General features: G+C 51.2%; 1 protein-coding gene across 1 annotated transcript in view; it reads right to left on the minus strand.

The window, feature by feature from the left end:
• The window catches only part of WHRN (whirlin), a 54,185-nt gene extending 30,974 nt beyond the window's left edge, over positions 1-23,211 (minus strand). Inside the window, exons 1-2 of the mRNA XM_062011769.1 lie at positions 22,612-23,211; positions 6,145-6,360 (exon numbers count right to left, since the gene is read on the minus strand). Of these exons, the coding sequence (XP_061867753.1) occupies positions 6,145-6,360; positions 22,612-23,211 (816 nt within the window). The remainder of the gene's footprint in view (positions 1-6,144; positions 6,361-22,611) is intronic.
• Between the last annotated feature and the right edge of the window lie 223 nt (positions 23,212-23,434).

Genomic DNA, 23,434 nt, shown 5'->3' on the forward strand with positions numbered 1-23,434 from the left:
ATCAAGGTCACAACTTTAATTTCAATTTCAATGCTGAAGCATCTGCTACAGGAAACAAAGGAAACAACCACCATGGCCAGGATGGTGTTTGCTCTGAGCTCACTGTTGCACGGCATTTCTTTTCTCTGCATTTATGAAATTACCCATTGACAGATTCAATTTTACCATTAGAAGAAACACTTTCAGACAAGAATTACTCTGCATCTCAGTATGATTCAGCACAGAGCTGTGAAAGCTTCACCCATGCCGACAGCTATTTCCATGCCATTACTGCTGCCATACAACAAAAAACAATGCTTAAGGAGGCTCACAGGGCTCATCCTCCTCCTGCTTACCCAGGAAACTCCACTGGCTTATGTCTAGACAACCTGCAAACATGTGAACACAGCTCACAGGAGCACAGGACCAGCTCATGACCTGTTAACTGAGGTATTGGGAGCAGCAGAATCACAGCTGCTTGACATGCCTGATCCATCAGAGCTACCTCAACATCAATCCACTGTTCCAGGGCAGGCTTTGTAGGGGCAGGCTGGTGACTCTGCTGCCATGGCTGCACTGGCAGCAATATTAAAGTGTTTAACATTACCTACAGTGCTGCCTCTGCTACACTGTGCTGGGCTCTGGTTTGCAAGCACGTTCTTGTAGGCACGAACTGGGGCAGTGAGCATCTCCCACAGCTGGAAGCAGAGGGACACATAGGCAGTGAGGACAGTCTCTAAACCAAGTTCTCTGCTCCAGGGACTGATCCTGAGCCCGAGGCCAGCAGTGCTGCCCAGCTCAGAGCCACGCTGCTGTGGAGCTGAACCGCTGCCTTCCCCCAGGCACTGCCGGATTCACACAGCACAGTTCCCAGTTTCGGGTGCTTCTTCTGCTCCAAGTGCCTGAAATAAGAGAGAGACGGCTCTGCTGCCCACCAGCATGGGGTGACAGGAGCCGAGGTCTGATCCAGGGGATATCTGAAGGTTAGTCTGTTGGGACAGCAGTACAGGCAGCCCAAGGCAGGAGGATATCTTTAACCCCCAGGGAACTGGGGGACCCAGTAGCTCACATCTCATACTCCAGTCACCACAGGGACGTACCCCTGGATATCTGTAAAAAACCGAAGCAAACCCCAGCAAGGTCAGAGCAAGTGAACAGTGAGAGACATGAGGAGCTTCACACTAAAAATGTCATTACACTCTAATAGAAAGAAATCCTTCCTTCTCTCTCTTGCATCTCTTATCCTTCATGCTCAAGCAGTCACCGCTGCTGCCTCAGACCTTGGAGCCACACAATGTTATCACGGACTTTTTTGTTTGTTGTTTTACTAATGATTACAGCTCCTTTTGGATACAGCACTGCCTGAAGGCAAGGGGATGTTCATACACTCTTCTTTGGGTACATTTTCTTTCTTCTGTTGCACCAAAAGCTTTAAAGGAATAAGGAGCTCCCCAGGCAGTAAGCACATTAGAGCAACGATTCAGCTGATGATATGGTGTGTCTTGGAGAATTAGCAGCCCAGCTCTCACAGACCATTTTGCACAGTTCATCTTTCTCCCAGCTCAGCAGCACCTATGAGCTTTTGCTGGCTGATGGTTTCTAAAGTGCTTTTAATGAAATAAGCTGTTGATCCCAGAAGTACATCAGTGACAATTCACAGCACAAATGGTCCTTTTCACTCTGGAAAATCCAGAGGACTTAAGTCTGGACAGATCATAAAAATCCAACTGCTCTGAGGCACAAGGTGACCACTGGAAGCAGGTCCCAGCTTTCCAGTAAGCTACATCCTCTGCTGAGATGGTGCTCGGGGTCTGTGACCTGCTGCTCTGTCTGTCCTGGAGACAGACAGCTGGTTCTGACAATGTTTCACCAGAGCTTTGCACTAGTGCAAGCCCTTTGTTTCATGCTTATTACTGACCACCATCACTGGCTACTTCACACCTACGGGGAAGATGGGCACAGGGCTCTGATGAAATATTTGATCCACTGATTACAACTACAGAGAAGGCTGCTCCTACTGCAAGAAACTATTAATAGCAAAGCAGTCATCTCTTCAACCTGCCAGAGACACCACAGATGTGGAAAGCATCGAGATTCACAGTAACTTACACAACCACAAGTGCACATACACCAGCACCTCCTGCATCCCCCCGTTCCCTTCAGTTCTCACATCCCTTCTTGTACCTGCTCATGGGACATCACTCATGTTAGGTCAGGTCTGCACTAAATAATTGGCCCAGGTCTTCACATTCACCTCCTGCTCATTCTCACTGAACAGTCTCCAACCCAAGCCTGGTGCAAGCTGGATTTTGGCCCAGAACAGCAAAGCCTGTGGACAGCTGATAGTCCACCAGTAACTTCCCAAAGCCCCATAATGGCTTCTTCTACAGCTGACAGTGAAGGAATCCTGGTGTCCTCCCCAAAATGCAACGGAAAGCCCTGGGCAAGGAACGTGCCAGCAACAATGGCTGTTTTCTGCAGCAAAGGTACCCAAGGAGCTCAGTCAGATCTGTCAACTGAGAGCTCAGCCACCCTGGCTGCACACCAGCCCTCTGCTCCATAGCTCCATCCCACCAGCCTGGGGCCTGCCCTGGGGAGGAACACAGCTGTGCACCGGATCCCTCCTCCCCTAGACAGATCACTTACACCGTCACACATGCCAGCAGCAGAGGTTTCCATTTCAAGCCTTATGATAATGAATGCTTCTGCCTACAGATAAGCAAACTTGTTAAACTATGCTACAAACCCCATCCTTTCAGGCATACAGAACAGCTGTGCTGGAGGACAGGGGTATCTCCATCCCCTGATGAACGTAGGATGCCTCCACCAACCTTCAATTTAACCTTGCAAAAGCTGGAAATATCACCTGAGCTACAGTGGCATGCGAGGCAGAGCAAGCTGCAGCCATGCATTAACACACTGCTGGTTACATCCTCCTGTTGCCTGCTCTGGGGCTGCTCTCAGCTCTGCTGTACTTTCCCAGCCCATGCCTCTTTGAAAGCTTTTGCATGTGTGTTCCAGGATATTCAGATCGATTACAAACAGCAGGGAGTGGGGCAGACTGGAACAACCAATTGCTCCCCAGCCCTTCCCTTGGAATGTAAAACCATCCAGAAATCAAATAGCCCTTGGCAGTACCTGTCACTTCCAGTTGACTGGGCTGAATTAACCAGGGGTATGTTGCATTCATTTGCATGATATTTGTGAACAGAATAACTCCACATTCAACGGTGTATATATCAGTGTATATAACTACATATACAAATAAAAAGAGAAAGTCTAGAAGCAGGCTGCTCCCATGCTCTGGATCATGTTTTTTGACGGTGCACAGTAAGCCAGGACAAGACAACTCAGCTAATGCATGCCCCAAAGCTTGTGATCAGACAAATGATAGGGACTCACACCAATTAACCCCATCCCACGTCAGGCTCTCCTCACTGCCAGCCAGCCTCAAACTCACTGGCAAAGCAAGGTACCTCTGCAGACAGAAGTGTGTGGGTAGCCTCATTCATTGAACAGCTGTAGCACCCAGTAATTCTCTTTTGCCAGTCTTACAGATGGGAATTCAGGAGTGGAGGTTATTACAAGCTCACCAAGCCTTGGCATCAACAGCAGCGAGCAGGACTTGGGGGACGAGCTGTGTTTAGAGACAGGCTCAAGGCAGCGCAAGGAGTGGAGGGGCCAAGGTGGTGTTCTGAGCAACCTTGGGTCTCAGCAGTAGCTATTAGCTGAGCCTGCCAGCTAGGGAGAAAGGTGTATCATGGTGTGGTCAGCAAGGAGGGAGGCCCGTTGACAGAGCAAGGAGAAGGCCTCTGGGCAGCCCCAGAACTGTGCTACAGCGGGGCAGGAGGTGTGATGGAGCCTGATGAAAGATGCCCCATCTGGAGTAGCAGAGGGAGCCAAGGGCCATCACCAGAGCTGTGTGGGGATGCCAGGATTGAAACAACACACGTCTGGTAACTTCTGTTGGAATGCAATTTGTGGCCAGTGTGGCACAGCAGGGTCACAGGCCGATGTCACTGCTGCCCTGCCACGGAGCAGCAGCACCAGGAGGCTGGATACCGCCTATTCTCAGCATGCCAGCGCCATCCTCTGCACCAGGACTTGGCACAGCTGTTCCTGTTAGCTTCAGATACCTCCTGCAACTCTTCACAGGTTAATAGAGGGGCCTCCAGCTCACTGTCCTGTGAAGCAGGCTCCTTCACTACAAGAAGTCAAAAGACTCTCTGTGAAGCAGCACCAAGTGGGTAACCTGCAGCCTGGCTCAGCTACAGTGGTACCACAGTGGGAGACTGGGAGCTGGGCCCTCCTCCCCACTTTGAAAGTGAGTATCGAGCAGCAGCCAAACCCAGCATGGATGCTCTTCGAAGTTTAATATGGCCTTCATTCAACTCAACTTCATTCCCTTCCAAAGCAGATCAAGCTACAGTAATTAAAGCTCTTTTAACTTGCAAAGTTAAGCTGGATTCACTTCCCTGTGCACTCTTTGGGAGTCCTTGTGAGCTCAGGACAGCAGCAGCACATAGGAGAGGCCTGAGGACTGGCCCATGCAGCAGCTGAGCTGCCCAGAGACACCCAGGGCACCTGCAATCACATCTCCCATGGAATGGCAGGCAGAGGCTGTCTGGGCCCCCATGAGACTCAGGTGCTGGGCAGAGGTGCCCACAGCTGCAGGCTTGAAACATTTCATCTCAATACACAGCAAGGAGTAAAGGAACAATGAGCAAAGACCAGAAACACCTCCTACCTACAGCTTCAAAGAGCTACTGCCTGCTCTGTCAAGGTGACACTGAGTGGTAGGGGGTGGAGGATACCAGCAAGCCTGCAGTGACTGCTTCTCTCTTCTCCTTAAAGTAAAACTAATGGGCCTTTCTCCCTTGTGACCTACATGAGTCTTTCATCAGCAAACTGCCTCATCCTGCTAGAGACTTTTCCTGTCTCTGGCTGAGATGGGAGGCTCCAGCTCACAGGTCCCTCCACAGCCTTTCCAGGTAGAGCTGAGGGCATTTTGGGCATGCAATCAAAGCACTGGGGACAGCCAGATCCATCTCAGGGTAACAGGAGAGAAGTACATCAAGACTCCAAGCAGCTGTGGGCCTTTGGGAAGCAAGTGCCCTGCTCACTCATATGACAGTACATGAACACAGGTGAGGCAACATCATATCCTAGGGAACAGGTTCCCCATTCATCACCAAGACAGCAAGCACTCTGCCCCTTCAGCCCATGCAAGTGCATCTGAGCATTCTTCCTCTGCATCTACAAGTCTCTAGGTCTGTTTAGGCATGGGAAGCATGAGGGAGAAGAAATTCTAAGTCTCTGAGATCAGGTACTGTCACCTTGAACACAACTTCTGCTGGCTTCAGTATTTGCCTGTTCCAAAGGAGAGCAGGCTCACAGCAAGAGAACTGGAAATTAGATGTGTCAAAACACTTTCCTTTCTGTCAAAGGCCTGGGATCCAGGCCCTGACGGAGTGGCCAGCACTGGCCAGACACCACCAGCTTCCCATGGTTCCATTATGAAAGCCATTCCCCTCCCCATTCCTTTTTCTCTTGCCAAGGCTTTTTACATGGGCACTGCTCAGGCCCTTCCTGGCTCAGTCTGCCTCTCCCCAAGCAGAAAGGGAAAACCATCCTGTTTATTGCAGGGTTTTTATGGTTGTTTTGGGTTTAACTTAGACAAAACTTCCCAAAACCACCTGAGGAGAGCTCCTAAGTGCAGGCAGAAGGGCAGTGATGCACTCTGATCTAGCCCTCCAAATCCAGGGCTCTCCTGGTAGCCTCTCAGTGACCATGCTGGCAGCGGGTCTCCAGCCAAAACAACAATCTGCTTGGGAAAAGCCTTAAAAGCAACTTCTGGTTTGACCACTGTTCCTGGCAGGACCCTCACTGCCAGACAGGTCTGCTCCTGGACCATGCCTTGTCTCCAGCTCAGCTTCTACTTGTGTCAAATAGGAACAAACCCAACCCATCCTGCCCTGTCTCAGGGGAGACAGAGGGAAAGCTACAGACAAAGGGAGAAAGCCAGGATCCAGCGTGTCCCGAATGAGAGACGAGGCCAGAATCACACAACGAAAAGCAAAAAGGGCATGAGGAGAGTCGGCACCTAAATGCAAACAGCTAACTGCAGCCAGGCCCCCAGGGCTGTGGCTGCTCCCCCCTGCTCACCTTTTTCTCATCTCCCTCCTGCAGGAGCTGCAGGTGGCTCCTCTTGTCGCTGTCCCTGCGCAGGGAGCTGTGCTGGTGCTGCGGGAGCCCGCTCGGCGGGGACACGCTCCGGCCCTGCGGGTCCACCCACGTGTAGATGTGGTTGGTGACGTAGCCCCCGGGGATGCGGCCCACCGAGTGTACAGACAGGTTCAGCTTCTTGCAGCCTTTCAGGACCTGGAAGACAAGCCAAGGAGAAGGGGTTAAAGCCTCTGAAGGCAGGAGGGAACATGTGCCTTGGGACCCTAGGGTGGCATGGCTCTGCTTTTCCTTGAGGCTGAAAGGCCTCAAGCTACTCTGCAACCACCAACTGAATGACTGAGCTGGTGAAAAAGCTGGGTTTTTCTCTTCTCTTCTCTTCTCTTCTCTTCTCTTCTCTTCTCTTCTCTTCTCTTCTCTTCTCTTCTCTTCTCTTCTCTTCTCTTCTCTTCTCTTCTCTTCTCTTCTCTTCTCTTCTCTTCTCTTCTCTTCTCTTCTCTTCTCTTCTTCTCTTCTCTTCTCTTCTCTTCTCTTCTCTTCTCTTCTCTTCTCTTCTCTTCTCTTCTCTTCTCTCATGAACTGAAACAATGCTAAAACAAAGCTCCTGTTGTTGACAAAGCAAATACACTTCTCCCTAGCAGCCAGGGAAACAGTAGAGGGAAGGCAGGTGGAACCTCAGTAGGGGCTGCAGCTTCTGCAGCTCTGGAGAGGAGTCAGAGCAGCACAGGGATCAATGCTGGAGGAGAGCAGTGCTGCTGGTGCCCACAAGCTCTGCCCCAAATTCTGCCATTGGAAAAGCTCCTGATGCCTTCAGGGGACATTGACAAACTCCTATAAATTCCAGCTCTGTTGCCATTTTGTTACCAGCTGCCTTCCCCAGCACAAGCAGTCAATTAATGAGTACAACAGTTATTAAATATATACATACATATTTAATGTAGGCACTGGGATGACCTTGGAACCAGATAAGGTGATTTGCAATTGCTCCTCCAGCTTCCACTCTTGGAAGCTGACATGGGCTTTAGAGTAAAATTAACTTACAGGAGTTCTCCCTGGGGACAGCTGTAAGTGCTGATCCCTCCTGAGGCCTCAGGAACATCAGCACTCCAGATCTGCTCTCAGAAAGGAGGTGCTTTCATTTCTTTTCCCATATATATGTCCTTTTGATGATCTGCTCCTGCAAGGTCTCCATTCCCCTCTGAGCAGAGGGGCAGCCGAGCAAAACTCGTGACTGGAAAGAACTAATGCCCAGCAGCAGTTTGGTGAAGAGTAATATCATCAGTAATACTGGGCTGGCTGGATCCCAGCTCTGACCTGGCAACACTCCTGTCCCTCAATCAGAGCTAGAGAGAATCCAGCTCGCCAACTCCCAGTTCAGCATCTCCATCACATACAGTGATTTGGCTACAAACTTGTCAGATGCTCCCAAGGTCACCAACGTGCCTGGAGAGCTTAAACAAGGTCTGTGAAAGCAATAGCCCCATCAGAACAACTGCAGTGCACTTCAACAGCCTGGGCTGCTCACTAACTCCAGCCCCTGTCCCCTCAGCTCAAACACATCACCTGCACATCTCCTCTCTCTCTGTGAGCACACAAGCCCAGCCTGGCTGGCAGACAGGCAGAGGTGCTCACCACTCTGCTGTCTTGCTGGCATCAGCCCAGGTCTCTCTGGTACAATGGAGCTATTTCTGAGCCTGCTGACCACCCCAGGGTACCACTCTCAAAGGGGCACCATCCACACCTCATGGCATGGTTCAGCTTCCAAAGCCCCTTCATGAGCAGACACTCAGGATGATGCCAACTCTATGGCAATGAGTTGGGGCAGGCAGAGAGGCTTTTCATCTGTCCTAGTGCAGAGGAATCCCTGTGAGATGGGGTACAACCCCTCCTCCCCAAACACTCCACTCTCCATTCAAACTAGAGCCACCTCCACGAAAACCTCTTTTAAACCTGCATAATGTCATTTACTCATCTAGGTACTGAGGTAGCAAACAGCACTAACAGTCCCATAAGCAAAGTCTCATCTCTCAATGAGGCTGCAACCCCTCATCAAGCACAGGCAAATGAAGATAATCATCAATCTGTTCAACTGTACAGGGTTACTGTCCTCCCTCTGCCACGTGATCCTAACCAACCCTTGCACTCCCACCCTTGTTCCCCCTCCAAATAAATGAGCAGGCTCTCCATTAGCACTCTTCACCTGTGGATGTTCATACAGTGCCTCAAAGCCAGCTGCTGAACACCACTGTAATGTAAAGTAGGAGCAAAGACAAAACTCAGAGCAGAGGCCAGGTCAGGAGCACACACCACCCTGCACAAGCTGCTCTCTCCCCTTCCTCCCCATATTCACTGCCACTCTGTTCCCACACAGGTCCCTTCAGGACTGATGCAGGGATCTCCTTTCCTCAGAGCATCCATCCTGGCAGAGGAGGGGGGACTGAAGACAACCCTCTGGGGTTCCTACCACCCAGGAGAGACAGTGGGCACAGGAGAAGTGGCCATGTGCAGACAGGGCTGCTGGCTCCCAGCTGGGCACCGGGGAGCGATCACAGCCTGCCCAGAGGCCAGGGCTGTGCTGGTTGCTGAGGGCTGGCAGCAGGCAGAGCACTAGCTGCTCCTGTCCTGTTCAGCTAAATGTCATCTTCTGAACAAGCAAGAGCAGCAGCAGAGCTGCTCTCTGGAGGCACAGTAAAGATTCCAGAGATGAGAGGACAGAGATTTACAAGGGACTTTTTATGTCCCCCTGCAACTCACCTGATGAGGCCACCAGGAGACGGGATCTCAGTCAACAGGGAGATGTTTTATGCATGAAGGCAAGAGCAGAGAGCCAGGAGGCCAGGAGAGCAGCCCTCTGGCTGGAGGCAGCAGGCTGGGCCAGGGCTCCCTGGCAGCCTCAGCAAAAGAGGAGACAGGAGAGAGGGGAGTGAAGAGGAGCTGACGGTGCCCATCAGGACTGTGCCGGTGACAGTCTCTCCCAGCAGAAGGCAGAGCTGCAGTGGGCAGGCTGGTGACACTGTGAGAGCCTCTGTATATTTACTAAGGCCTCTCAAGTACCCAGTGAATGAAGACATTTCCTGCCCAGCACACTGCTTTTCCCCCAACACACCCCCATTGCTAATGCCTATTGAAAAGCTGGTGCAGGACTGTAACGTACCCCATCAGAGCCCTTCCCTACACCTCAGAGCCCTTCAGGACACAACGCTGCTGGCCTCCTAGCCATCCACACTGGTAGGTGACCTGCACATTTCGGAGACCTTTGGGGTGATCCAAGTGGAGGAGGACAGTGACACCCAAAAAAAGGACTTGCCTTACTACTGCAAGGGGGACTGGGTCCACTCAAGCAGCTCAACAGTAAGACCTCAGTAGTTGGGGATTTCATTCTCAACACGGTGTCACACCTGCCACTGAGCCGCTTCCCAATGCTGCCTTTTACAAGCTGGGCTACACCTCAGCCCCCGTCTGCTGCTCCCCCTGCCCTGCCGCAGATGGTCCTGCCACATGCAGCTTCCCAACAGCTGCCATCCTCCACAGTTAAATTCGCTCTTCCTCAGCTTTGCAACCCATGACACAATGAAGGGCCCCGACATGAGCAAACCCTTGACCCAGCTATAAGCTGGCAGAACTTTGGGCTATTGGGCATTCTGAGACCAGAGAGAACTGTGTGTATATACTGGCATACGGATATGTGCCACAACCTTGCAGGCACACACACACACACGTAGGTGATAAAGCAGTAGCTGTTTCACAGCACACAGTAACACTATGGCATCATTTCAGATTGTGAAGCAGATGATCGTGTTTTTTTCCTAGGACGATCTCTCACAGCTCTGATGTCACATGGCCTTCAGGCACACACTTAAACAAGCAAGCATTTAAGCCCCTGCCTAGAACGTGCTTAAGCACAGGTCTGAAATTCAGCCGTTGAAGCCCATGTTGAACCTATTTACAATCTATTTATAAGAATAGCTTTGTGACTTGTGAGCTTGCATCAGTTTGAATAGATTCTTTATTAATTTTAGGCCAAGGTTTGTATCAGCTCAGGGGGTAATTTTTTTCTTCACCCAGGAGCACAGATAACCTAAGGAATCCCAAATCCCTGCTTTTACCTTCTGTTAGAGGAAGCTCAGGTATAGCTTCTGCCTGAGGAAGCGGCCTTAGCATAAGAGCTGGTGGCTGAGAAGCCCAGAGCTTGCTCAGCACCAGCCATGTCCCACCAGTCTTGTCAAAAAAAAAAGTGATGAAAAAATCATCACTGGAAGGTCAGTGCAAAGCACTTCCCCAACATGGTGATCACTAAAGTCAGTTTTGTTCAAACATTCAAGCTTTCACAAAGCTTTTTGTTAATTAGGCAGCCACCAGCTCTTTAAACTCAAGCTGCCATGGCTATGAGAGACTAGAGAGTTTTCCCTTGGATGACAGCATGGCAGGCACTCCATAATGAAGCACAGCAGGCGTGGGAATGAGATCTGGCACGGACCTGTAAAACCTTTGTACATCGACACACTGAAGTAGACTTTAACAAAGCACTTGGAGCAGAGTTGCAAAGTGATGAGGCGTCAGGTGAGCCAAATGGGAGAAGCTTCCATCATACATCCAGAAATCACTATCAGTTGCTTTGGTGAGCTCCAAGAGAACAGAGCTAATATCCATTTCCCTGCACAGGAAGGTGCACTTAATCACAGAATGGTGGGGGTTGGAAGGGATCCTTAGAGCTCCTCCAGCCCCAGCCCCTGCTAAAGCAGGTTCCCCTCGCTCAGGTCACACAGGAATGTGTCCAGGTGGGTTTGGAAACCCTCCCTGGGCAGCCTGGGCCAGGGCTCCCTCACCTCAGCACCAAAGGACTTTCTCCGTGTGTTTCAGTGGAACTGTTTGTGCTCCACTTTATATCCATTACCCCTTGTCCTGTCACTGGACACTACTAAAAAAGAGTGCTGCCCCATTCTCTTGACATGAAGCCTCCAAAGCTGGTGAACCTGCTCATCTTCTGGTTTGTGCCCCTCCTGGTATCTGGGCAGATGAAGTCTGTTACCCTTGAGCTCTGGAACGGGACCTGCAGGGAGAAGGCCAGCCCTGGAAGGGGTCAGCAGTCCATGGAAAGAGATGGTCTCTGCATTGCCTTTGACTCATCTGCTCCACTGAGGCCTGTTCCCATCCAACACACAAAACCAACCTCACACTGACCTGTGGGGCATAACCCATCTCCACTTAGCTCCCAGAAGCCTATGAGTCAGCCCTGGGGACCCCCAGCTCGTGCTTTCTATTTACCACCCCTGTGTTTTGTCAGGCTGTGGCCTTTAGAGCATGAGACAAAAGCTCCGGCCTTTACAGATCCTGCCACCCACTCCTGTCATGTTGCAGTGCCTCAGTTTCCCTGTATTGAGGGGGACAAATAATTTACTTTTGGAAAGAATGCTGAGGCAACACCAACAGCGAGGTAGTTCACCAGATTTTCCACCCAGACACAGAAGACAGACACAGGAAGGCTTTCTCACTTGGAGCACATAAGAGAGAGGTGCCCTGAGCTGCTCATCCCCTGCTCAACCCCATTTCACACCTTCTGCTAACACATATTTCATACAACCCTAGCATGGGTTAGGTTCATTGGGACCTTAAAGCTCATTTGGTTCCAAACTTTTGCCATGGGCAGGGACACCTCTCTACTAGACCAGGTTGCTCAAAGCTCCATCCAACCTGGCTTTGAACACTTCCAGGGCTGGTGCAGCCACAACCTCTCTTTTCCATCAGGCTCTCGGCAGCTTTCAGAGTCTGGAGGAAACAAAGTTGAACAGCTCAGCTAACCCCGAAGGAGTTCACAGGTAATTTTCTCATCCACTGAGCATAATTATCCAGTACCTTTGGAAAGTTGGCAGCACATGGTAATGACTCTCTCCTGCCAACTGTTCTTCAGGTCATTACGAAGTGCTTTGGGACAAGTCTCTATCTAAAAAACACTCCAGTCCCAATACTGGCTCCTGTGAGGAATCCAAGCGACTGCCACAGTGCACCATTCACCATCAATTTCTTCATACCAGTTTGGTCCTGACAGTGTTTATTGCTACAGCACTAGGATACAGAGTACTTTTGATGGGGCCACTTATGCCTGCTACTAAGGGAAGGAGGTGCAGCCTATTGCTGCATGACCAGGATCTTACCACCCGCTGTAGGATGGAAGCACAGCCAGGCCTGGGTGAGACAGGAGGTGCAGAGTGCTTCATACAGCCCCACTCCTCTCCAACCCAGTGTGCAGCCATAGCTGGGTGCCAGAGTACCCAAGGAAACAACTGCAGAATGAGAACTGAGGTGGAAGTCTTGCCTCTAACAAAGTGTTTTGGGTGTAGAGGTGCTGCAAAAATGGAAAACACTAACAGCCATCAAAGGAGGCAAGAGCAGGGGCTCATGGGCTGAGCTGGAGAGGCCATGGGTACCTCTGCAGGACCTCAGGGACACATCAGTGCTGGGGGACGACAGCAACTGCATTACAGACAACTCAGCAGCTTGGGCAGGATGGAAGGTTTTCAAGCCAAGGATGTGATATCAAAGCCATTCCTCACAGAGAGAGGAGGTGGCCAACGTCAGGGGATCAGAGAGCACAACAGCAGCCACTGCTGCTCACCAGAGCCAGCTCTGCTCACCTTAGCCACTCTTCAGCAAGAGTCTTTGTTCTCCCAGGATATGGTGTGGAGAGGTGTCCTGGCTTTCCCTGGACAGTAGCCAGTAGCCTGGGCAGACTTTGTGCTGATGGACAGAGCCCAGACACAGTCTCTGGCTGGAGCTCTGCACTGCCAGGACCATTGCCATGGGCTTTAGTTCCTCTCCAATGACAGGTAGCTAGTGCTGGCTCTGCTAAGCCAGCTGGAAGCCTCAGTGTGGAAGCAGTCCTGCATGGGCAGATTCAGACCTGCACCCAAGGGCAGATCCAGCCCTAAGAGACCTCACCCAGCTGTCCAGCAAGCAGAATTGTTCTCTCCTCTGTTTCATTCTAATTTAATTTCTCGGGGCTGGTGAGAAGGGGATAATTGACAGTCTGGGGATCAGAGGTGCCAATTACCGACAGACCAGACACCACAGAGGCAGCTTCTTCAGCACAGCTCTCCCTGGCATCACACTGGTGTTTTGGCCAGCACGGATGAGATTCACAGGACCCATTTTCCAGCTGATCTCCCTGAACATCAAGCAGTCAGCAGGAATTATTTTCCATCTCTGTCACACTGGCTTCTCTCACACAGTGCATCTAACCTGGCCTTCTGGACTGAGCTTGCAGAGGGTCTCACAACATCCATCTGAGCACAGGACTTTTGCCAGCTGCATTGGCCTCTTGGTGGAGGGGGTTTATGATGGGTTCCCACCACTGTACCCTCCTCCCTTGTAAGCCTTCAGGCAGCTGCTCCCTGTGGCCTGCTGCCTAGCTACTGCTCCCACATTTAGCACTTTCCCCTTCCCCACTCCCAGCGAGGAGCCACAGTGCTAGCAAGCTGGCACGAGTCCACTGACCTCGATTTTGCTGTCAGCCCTACTTATAAAGCAGTGACAGCAAGTGAGAGGGCCAGCACCTGCCCACACAAACAATACACTTCCCGTGAAGCAGGTCACTCCAGCTCCCTGGGACAAAAGCAAAAGCTTTTCAGGACAGTTTTAACCTAACATAAGAAGTGTAAGGCCCATGGAGAGAAAGGGCAAGCTCTGGATGGGAACACAAGGGAGAGTTCCTCAGACATACAAGTTGTCTTGTGTCCAGTGACTGCAGACGTATCACCACAAAGGAACAGCATAAGTCACCCTGCAAGCTGTTTGGGAGAGCGTGTTACTTGACGGGTGTACTAAACCTAACCCATTTGCAGTGGGCCATTAAATAAAATCATTTCACCTCCTTAATCTGCTCTGCAGAACCAGACAGTGCAGGCTGCATCCCCATCTCCTTCTCAAGCCATGTCAGGGATTTGATACGTGGTCTTCAGCGCTGCCGTGTTTCGCTCCAGACTCAGATAAAATTTGGCTTTGCCCCATCTGTAATGTGTTTGAAGGCCATGGTATGACAGGTTTAACACTGACACCACAGTGTGCACGCACACCTGCTAGAACACAAGCTTAAGGAAATAATTTAGCTGAATCTGGGGATCAGTGCCAAAACATTTAGCTGGGAAACAGTCACCAATTGCCTAGAAACGACATTAGAAGAAGTGCCAGAGAGAGGGTAGATTGATTCCACAAGGCCACTGATCCCCTGACAACACTCTACTCAATTATCTATCACGTCCTTTGAGAGCGAAGTAGGCTGCTTAAAATAGCCAAAAAAAGGAAACACACGTCTCATGTATCCACAGCTACTACCTTAAAAAAACCCCCACGAAACCAAAACCACACACAGTGCCACCTATTATTTCCTAAGATCAAGGCAGACAGCTGACATCCTTCCCAAAACCCACCAGTGCCAGTCCAACAAAGTTTCTCCAGCATCTCCTGCATTACCGAAGGCTTTCCACTCTTGCCTCCAGATTTTTTCCCCTCATTCTTTCCACTTCAAGGGTGCTGAAAGGTTAAAGGCTGTGTAGAAGCCTTTTCCAGGCCATCCAAACAGTAGGAACACAGATGACAGAAATCAGTGGCAATTTATCAGCAGTATTCTTCTGGCAGCCTGAACCAAATGTGTGTCTCGTACGGATACAGCCCACTCACCTTGGCTGGTAATGAAATGAGCAATCTATTCCAATTCATTCTGTTAGTGGGTAGATCACAGTTTGATACAAGAAGCATTAACTATGAGCCATCCTCCCCCTTGCTACAGACACAAGCTGCTTTCCTCCGGCAATAATAGACTTGCCAGAGCTGTTTGGCTTCTTGGGCTGCTCAGTTAATAGGCATCCAAGCACTTGCTCCATTTGCAAGCTGCAAAGGTCAGTGTGGAGGGTATCAATCACTGAAGCACCACGCAGTTCTGCACCAAGCCCCCCAAAAAGTAAAGCACAGACTTGAAAACACAAGCTGCAAAGGGAAAAGAAATGCAGAGATCCCCGAGGAGAAAGACAGGGGGAGCTTTCACAGCATGCTCCAGCACTTGCAGCATGTGGCCTGTGCTGCCCTGGGGTGTTCCTACTGGGGGGCCAGCGAGGATCCCTGTGTCTGCTACCGGGGCTGTAGGGGCAGGACAGGGAGACTTTTCATAGGGAGATTGAGCCACACCAGCTCAGAAGTTCCTCGGCCAGTAGAAAGGACAGGACAGGGGATGGCAGGCAGAGGCATTGCCCTGAAGGCTCACCACAGGCAGCACAAATATAAAACCATCATAGCTCCCACTGCACACCTTGGTTAGGGCCAAGTTTTCCAGGTGGTGTACAAATGCATAGGCAGAGCTTGTCCCCTGCCCCACACTGCAGTCTGAAGCTGTTAATGAGATGCTTTGGATCAAGTCTATCCCCTACCATCGTGTCTGACACAGAGCAGGGCACTGCTCCTGTGCAGAGGAACCAGGAGGCAAATGGCTCATCCCTGTGCCAGGAGGGCACGTGGCTGAGGCAGGCAGCGAGTAGGAAAACTGCTGGAAGAAAAAGGTGACACAGAGGCAGGTGGGGAGAGAGGAGGGATGGAGGGAAGTGGCAGCACCATAGATGGAGTGCTGTGTGAGAGGAACCTGAGAGAAAGGCAGTGGGTAACTGCACAGGGGATGTAGGGTGGGAAATGGGCTCCCTGTTAGGAAGACAAAAGGGAATTGCAGGAGGCACAGTCCAACCTCTTCCCCTCTCCCAAGGCAAAGGGGACAGCAATTTGGCTTTCAAGTAGTGGCACTTATGCAAATACATGCAAATTGATGCATATTGATGGTAACTGCACAATTTTAGCACCAAGGCATCAGGAAGACCATGTCCCTTTCACGTGGAAAGGTCAAATGGAATCTTAGCTTCAGGCCTTCTCACTAACCCCCTCCCCACCAAGGGCTGATCCCTCCCATCCCTGCTTCAAGACAACAGCTCTGTCACCTGCCACCTCCCCAAAGCTGGTCACTGCCCAGTGCATGCCTCAAGCAAGTCCAGGACCATTTTAAAACCAGCAGAAAACATGAACCTTTATTTCAATGCAGATCTGGAAAGCTGTTCAGGTGCTTTCAGGAGTGGAGGGGTACATCATGAGGGAAATCCAGATCAAAGTATCCCCCCTCCCACCCACTTCCTCTTCTCTTTCCACTCCACACCAAGCAATGCTGAAAATTACACCACCAACAAACCCGTATTATCTAGATACAGGTAGTTACTCGCTGGAAAAGCTCACTGAAAGCATTGATGGCAGAGAGGAAAATGAGCAAGACACTTGACTAAGTACCAGGGCTACCCAGTCAGTGCCTGTCCACTGCAGGGGCCCCTCCAGCTGCACCTGCTGCCACATCCCCTCCCTGAGAGGCTCGGATGCAGTTTCTGAACCCAGGCAAGAAGCTGGCAGGAACAGAGTTCCCCCAGGCTGCCCAGGCTCCCACTTCACCTAAATGCACTAAGCACTTGGTGGACCATGACAGAGAAAATTCACAGAGCATGCAGTCAAGAGAAACTAAGCCAAATCATTTTAGCAGATGCATTGTCAGTCGAGGGGAGGGGATTTAGAGCCAAACAATTCTCTGAGCAGATGTGGCATTGAGGAAGGTGTCAAGAAAATCCATCGTCTTCCCTGAGGACAGATGAACTGGGAGATTTTTTAACATGCCAGCTAAGCTCCACAACTAACACTTCTGTTTTCTTCTACTGGATGCTGGAAGGAACGACAGGCTTTTATCCTTCGGGTTATCTTACCCATTCCTCTACTAAGGCAGAACTGTTTATTTACAAGGAGCCCACTAAATAACATTTATGCTCAAACTCAAAGATACCCCGACAATACCAACCCTGATGACAAGCCAAGACAGATGCCAGGCACTATCATCCTTGCATCATTGTGAGAGGAGAGATTAAAGACCTCATTCTAATGTTTCCCACCAGTATAATGGCATTTGATTCCCATAAGGCTGATTGTGATTTGCCGTGTAATGAAGGGAAACAGATGACTGAAGGAGCTTACCCACTGAGGGAAATCAGTGGCAGAGTTAGGAGTCTTAACTCCAGCGTAAGCCCACTCCCACAGATACCCTCTGTATGTGCAAGTTCCCCCCACTCATGGTTACACACATGATGTTAATTTCATGGGTTCAAATTAGCTCCCTGAGACAGTGGAGCAGTCCCTCCCAGCCCCCCAGCCGGGCCCTCAGCCTGCTGCACCATGCAGCATCAGATCGGCCTGTGAAACCAAGAACAGCATTTGTCAGACCTATGCTCTGTTCCTGGCATGAACCTTTCCCTTTAAGGGAAACATTAAAACTAGTTTAAAATGCAGAAGCCTCCATGTTCAAGAGTGACTTTCCCCCTCCCTTCCTCCTTTTTCCTAGATGACTTTCCTGGTGACATTATACTTACCCCCCACTCTCTGAGCTCAGCTGGCTAAAGAAGTTAAAATGGAACTGTTCGCAGGCCAGCAAAGCAGAGCAGAAGGCTGTGGCATTGCACAGCACCTGCACTTTAAGCTGTAGGTGCTCTTTTGTGTGCAGTTCTTGTGGGTTTTTTTGTTTCTAAGCAGATTCAGAGACCAATGAATAGGTTACTGATCTAAATATTGGGCTAGATGCTAGTCACATCCTTCTTTTTTTGTGCTCCAGCTACCCAAGATCCCTGAGGAAGGGGAGAGGTTTCTAGACTCTGGATCAGTCAGTGACTTCTAAACATACAGAGATAAGGAACGAGGCATTTGAAGGAACAGGCCTGATAGCTCTATAGAGTCAGCTTCCAAGTGTCTGGAAGGGTTAAAAACTAACCAAAGAGCCCAAGCTGCATTCATTCCTGGTAGCTGTAACAAGGCCTGTACAGTACAGTGTTGATTGCTGGCTACAGCAAATGAGCAGTCTCAGATAACAATAATTAACTGGGAATCACAAAAAACAATGAAAAGACCTGCTTTCTTGTAAGCTGCCTGAAGTCAAATTGCTCTCAATATGCTTCCAAGGCCCAGTGCTGCATGTCTCTTGTGTTGTTTCTCTGTGTTCTTTCAGCAGTACCACAAGCAAGCTGGAGCCCTTTTTACCTCATGTGAAATATTAGTCTCTGAGGAGATCACCTTGTTTGCTGTCATGAAAGGCCAAACTAGAGCATAAAAACCACTTTAATCCCCTTTTAATTATTTTTAAATGCCCACTGGACCCTATGGGAGCAGGAGACAGCCTGGTTTGGAAGGAGTGAAAAGCTCTGCCCAAGCAGAGAGCCAGCCTTGTCACAGACCTTCCCCTTGTCAGCAACACATCTGCCTCATCACAAGCCTTCCCCTAGCCCTGCCTGCAGGAAAACCCACAGCCTCTCTCCAAAGCTACTCTAAAGAACCCAAGACACTGGACTTAACTACCCTATGTCCTTCACAATGAACTCAATGTGAGGACACTGACTTTGGTGAAGCTACCCCAGATTTACACAACAACAGACTCCTGCTCTGTGATACCGATGGATAAGTGTTAGTCTAGGTTTGGTGATTTTGATCAGCTCACACAGATTTGCCCAGCTGTCAGAATGAACAGAGAGGCAGGGCAAATGGTGAAGTCAGTACTGCTCTTCTGAGGCTGGTGTAGCTCATGAATCCAAATCCTCAGTCAGGAATGATCCGTCAGTCACGACACCTTACACTTTCTCGTCTCCTTCCTTCCTAAATGATTAAATGACATAAAAACTCACTGCAAAGCAACAAAATCGAGGGGTGGGAGAGAAGGGTGTGTGAGTTTAATGCAAAACCCAGACGAGAGGAGAAATACCTCCTTGTGTAACTGTTTTGATGGTCTAAACCCAAAAGCACCTTCAGTTTAACTACTCTGGACAAAATATTGTGGCTTATCAATACAAACTTAGAGCACAGCTGCTGCAGGATCAAGGTGGAGTGCACAGCAAGGCTGCTGAAAGCCAAGCAAGCTCTGAGAATGACAGACAATGCAAACATCTTCACTTACACCATAATTCAAGTTACAGTGATCTTTTGCTGAAGTGCACTCTTGAATGCTGGAATGATAGAGCTGTAATTATAATGGAGTCATTTAATTTTGATTTGGATGAAACAGCAAGCATGAAGCAGACAAGGCATCAAACTCCACTACTGCCATAAAGGTTAAGCTGGTCATTAAGTGAATTGATTTGGAGTGCTTAGGTCATCTTGTCATTTAAGTCAGAACTTCATTTTTTATCTAATTTACACTAAAATATCTACAACCCCCCCTGCACTGGTCACCAGCCAGTTTTCAGCTAGGACAGCATGCCGCTCATTACTTTTGTCTTCTTTGCCCAGCACTGTGGCAGTTTTCAGCTGGTGCTGTGATTCCACTTTTGGTACATCGTGGCTCTAAGTGATGCTTGAAAACACAAGGCAGAAGACAGAAGTTGCTCCTGCCCCAGGGAGAAGTGCTGGACAGGGCTGGGGTGCTCCTGCACTGACAGACATGCGTAAAGAGGCAACTGAGCTATCACAACTTGCAAAATGAATGCAGTCACCACAGCGTGAATGCTCTTATGAGACTGCACAAACAACTTAAGACTATGTATTTATTCACTGCCCTATCTCAACAGCTGCCTCACTGCCTGTATTCGCAGCTGGGTATCTCCAAGTATCCTGACAGAGAGAAAGTTGATGTGTGGCTCAGTGAAGTTTGTCATGCTCACCCCGGAGAGGGAGATGTGCGGGGGGAGCAGGCCAGGGCAGCAGTGGAAGAGCCTTCCTCATCTCTGCAATCATCTTATGCCCTGAAGAACAAGCTTTGACATCTTCTCTCAAAACAACATGTTCTGAATATTATGAATAACAATGCTGCCCTAGACAGACAGTTTCTTGCTGCAGGACAGGCAAGATGGATGTGCAGCACGGGAATGTGCTCCTTCTCAGGCAGATGGAGCCAGGCCATCACTCCACATACAGAAACAGAGATGTGCTTTAACCAGACAGCTTCTGATGGAGACAGTTCACATCTACTGATCCAAAGCATGCAGACTGCGACTGGGAGATTGAGCTACACAGCTGTGGTTTGGTATTAAGAAAGCATCTCCCCACTCAGCTTTTCCCCCACTCTATATTTGTTCCCAAGTTTAGCGTACACAAATTCCGGGACCAAACCCAGCTCTGGTGTAAGCCTGTTTATCCAATGCTTCCCCATCGGTTCACTACAGAGCAGATGCTAGGACATGGCAAGGTTTGCTCTGCTTGAGGAGACTGGACCACAGCCAGAGGCCTTTGTGGAACTGTTAACACACATCAAGAACAAGCCCAAGATCCCAGGTTTCAAAGGAAAGCAGAGAACACAGGGTCAAGCCACCCTGAACATCACCACCTCTTGTCCCAGCTCCGACACCCTGCCAGATGCTCAAAACATCAGGCTGAGGTATTTGTATATCCAGGGAAATCCTCTCAAGGTGGCCTTTCAGCACCACTGAACATGATGAATTCTTCACTCCCCACCGCTCCCAAAAGCAGCACTTGCTTAATTTGAAAATGTTAAGGCACCCTTACAGCTGTACTGTAAATCACTCTGAGACTCTTCCCAAGGACAGTTTGTACCACCACTACCACGGTCATAAACCCTTCCCAGATGTAATAAGGATGCAGGAGCTGTAGAAGATACCAGCACAACCAGGGGTGTGAAGTAACTGTTGTTTAAAGAAGTTTGGCTCACAAGCAGACAATTTCTAAGATTCTCCTTCCTGTCAGGATCACATTAACAACATACAGCTCGTCACAGAACAACCTCTTGGCAAACTGCATCCTATGGGAATTATTTCTGTGCATGAAGCACTTAGTTTCACTCAATATTAACAGTGTCTAAAATACATCAGATACGTTATTCAGGAAGCACATTTCTATTAGAGAACAGAGAGCGAGTTACTCAGCAGAGTTGGCTGAATTAGAGATGAAGCAATTTAACAGACCAGAGCCTGGTGTGGTAAACCCTGACACCTGGTTTCTACCTATGCCAATTCCATAGGCAAAAAATGGGTATTTTCTCAGTCTTCAGGGCACAAAAATGATGGACTAACTTCAAGACACTGACACTGTCTGTGTCCTGTCATTAGGAACACCAAAAAAACGAAACAAAAAAGAGAATTCCTAGACATCTTTTCTCTGGTCTCAAGATTACCAGGGACTCCTCTCCAGCCTGGAAGACATGCCCTTGCCTGGGGCACAGATTTAAAGCAGGGAGCATGCAAGGCTGGCTGTGAGGATGCCATCAAAGCAGTGCAAGATGAATGTGCTGTCGGAGGAAGGCACCACACGAAGCCGGCTGCCAACAGAAGCACTCCAGCTTATTATGGATAAATTAAAGCACAAACAGCTGCAAAATAATCTTATCACCCCAGCTCTCCACATGCTACCTACAAATTGCTGCCCTACAAGTCGTTCTCCAGCTCGACAGGTTTCTGCCTGGCACTGCCGTGCCATGGGAACGCTCTGAGCTGAGCCCACCAGCCACCAGATCATCTCTGTGCATGGTTTGAGCTACTTAAACATGCATTTTTGTCTCAAATTCACTGAGCTTCACATGATAACCCTACAATTTATGGAGCTCCCCCGCCTAGCCTTACATTTAAGCTTTTGCTGATAGCACCCTTGCTGTTACATAGTACAGCAGGTCTCCAGGGCATATGGAAGTGTGCCGTGCTGCAGGAAGAGCTGGAGACACTTCGGTTGCGTAACTGCTCTCCCCCTCCAACACAGTCAGAAGGGGCCCCATGCAGTCCTGGGTGCTGGTTGTTCTGCTTCCATGTGTCCCAGTTTCTCTACCTTTGATAGGAGAAAGCGTGGTATAGTGGCTAGACTACACACCTGAAAACCTGGCTCAAGCAGACTTCCAACTTGCACAAGCCTCCCAGACCGAGAGAAAGGCACAAGCTGCAACTGCCGCTTTTCAGAGACGTAGGGATTAAAACCACGCTTGGCCCCGAAGGGACGGACCTGCCGCGCCGGGAGCCGCAGGCGATACCAGGCTGAGCCCGGCGGCTGGGCACTGCCACCCTTGTGCTCACCGCCAACCCTCCGGCGCGGCTCGGCGCCCCGCTGCCGCTGCCCCGCGCCCAGCGGGACCAGCTCTGTGGCTCCGGCACGATGCGAAGGCGGAGCCGCTCCGGGACCGCAGGTTTCCCCCGCCGTCTGCCGGAGACGGGGACCCCGGAGCTCCCGCCCCGCCGGCTGAGGCAGGACGGCGCAGAGGCCGAGGATGGAGAGGGGTGATGCTGGACGGGGCGCGCAGCGACAGCAGCCGGGGCAGGGAGCGAACGGGGCAGAGGGCAGAACGCACGGGCGCCGGCTCCGGAGGGGGAAAGCGTGGACGGGGCGCAGAGCCGCCGATGCAGCGGGACGGGGCGCACGGCGCCCGAGCGGGGCGGGATATAAGAGACGGAGCCTGGCCCGGTGCCCGCTTACCCGGACAGCCTCGGCGTGGGTCACTCGGTCCAAGGACTTGCCGTTGACACCCAGGATCTGGTCGCCGACGCGCAGTCCCTCCCGCTCGGCCAGGGAGCCCGGCTCCACCAGAGACACGTAGATACCGACGCCGTGCTCAGCCCCGCCGCGGATGCTGAAGCCCAGGCCCTCGTGGGCCTTGCTCCGCCGCAGGGTCACCTGCCGCAGCTCGCCGGGGAGCACGGGCGGCGGGGCAGGGGCGGGCGGGGGGCGGCCGGGCGGCGGCAGGTACGGCCCCTCGGCGGTGTACTGGTCGAACAGGAGCTGGTCGGAGCGCGGGAGAACGAGGCGCAGCAGCGGCAGGAGCTGCCGCCGCCGCGGCCCGTCGAGGAGGGCGCGGAGGGAGCGGACCAGGTCGCAGACGTTGCGGCGGCCGTGGTAAGCGTTGAGGCAGAGGATGAAGCGCTCCCGCTCCGCCTCGCTCAGCAGCGCCGTCAGCGCCTGGTGCAGCCGCCGCACGTTGGCAGAAAGCGGCCGCGGCGCCGGCCCCGCCGCCGAGCTCAGCGAGCCCGAGGACGAGGAGGAGGAGAGCACCGACACGCCGTCCAGCTCCGCGCTCATCGCCCCGGCTGCACCGACCGCGGCCGGACGCGCCGCTCAACCTGCCGCGCGCTCCCCGCGGCTCCGCCGGAAGTGACGTGGCGGCCGTTGCCGGGAGACGGGTCACACAGAGCCCCGAGCTGCGGCCGCGCGGGCTGAGGCTGGCGGCAGCTCATCGCAGCGGTGGCTGCCACGGCGTCACGGAGTCTCAAGGGCTGGAAGGGACCTGCAAAGCTCACCCAGT

Source organism: Colius striatus, chromosome 19, assembly GCF_028858725.1.
Source record: "Colius striatus isolate bColStr4 chromosome 19, bColStr4.1.hap1, whole genome shotgun sequence".
NCBI lineage: Eukaryota > Metazoa > Chordata > Aves > Coliiformes > Coliidae > Colius > Colius striatus.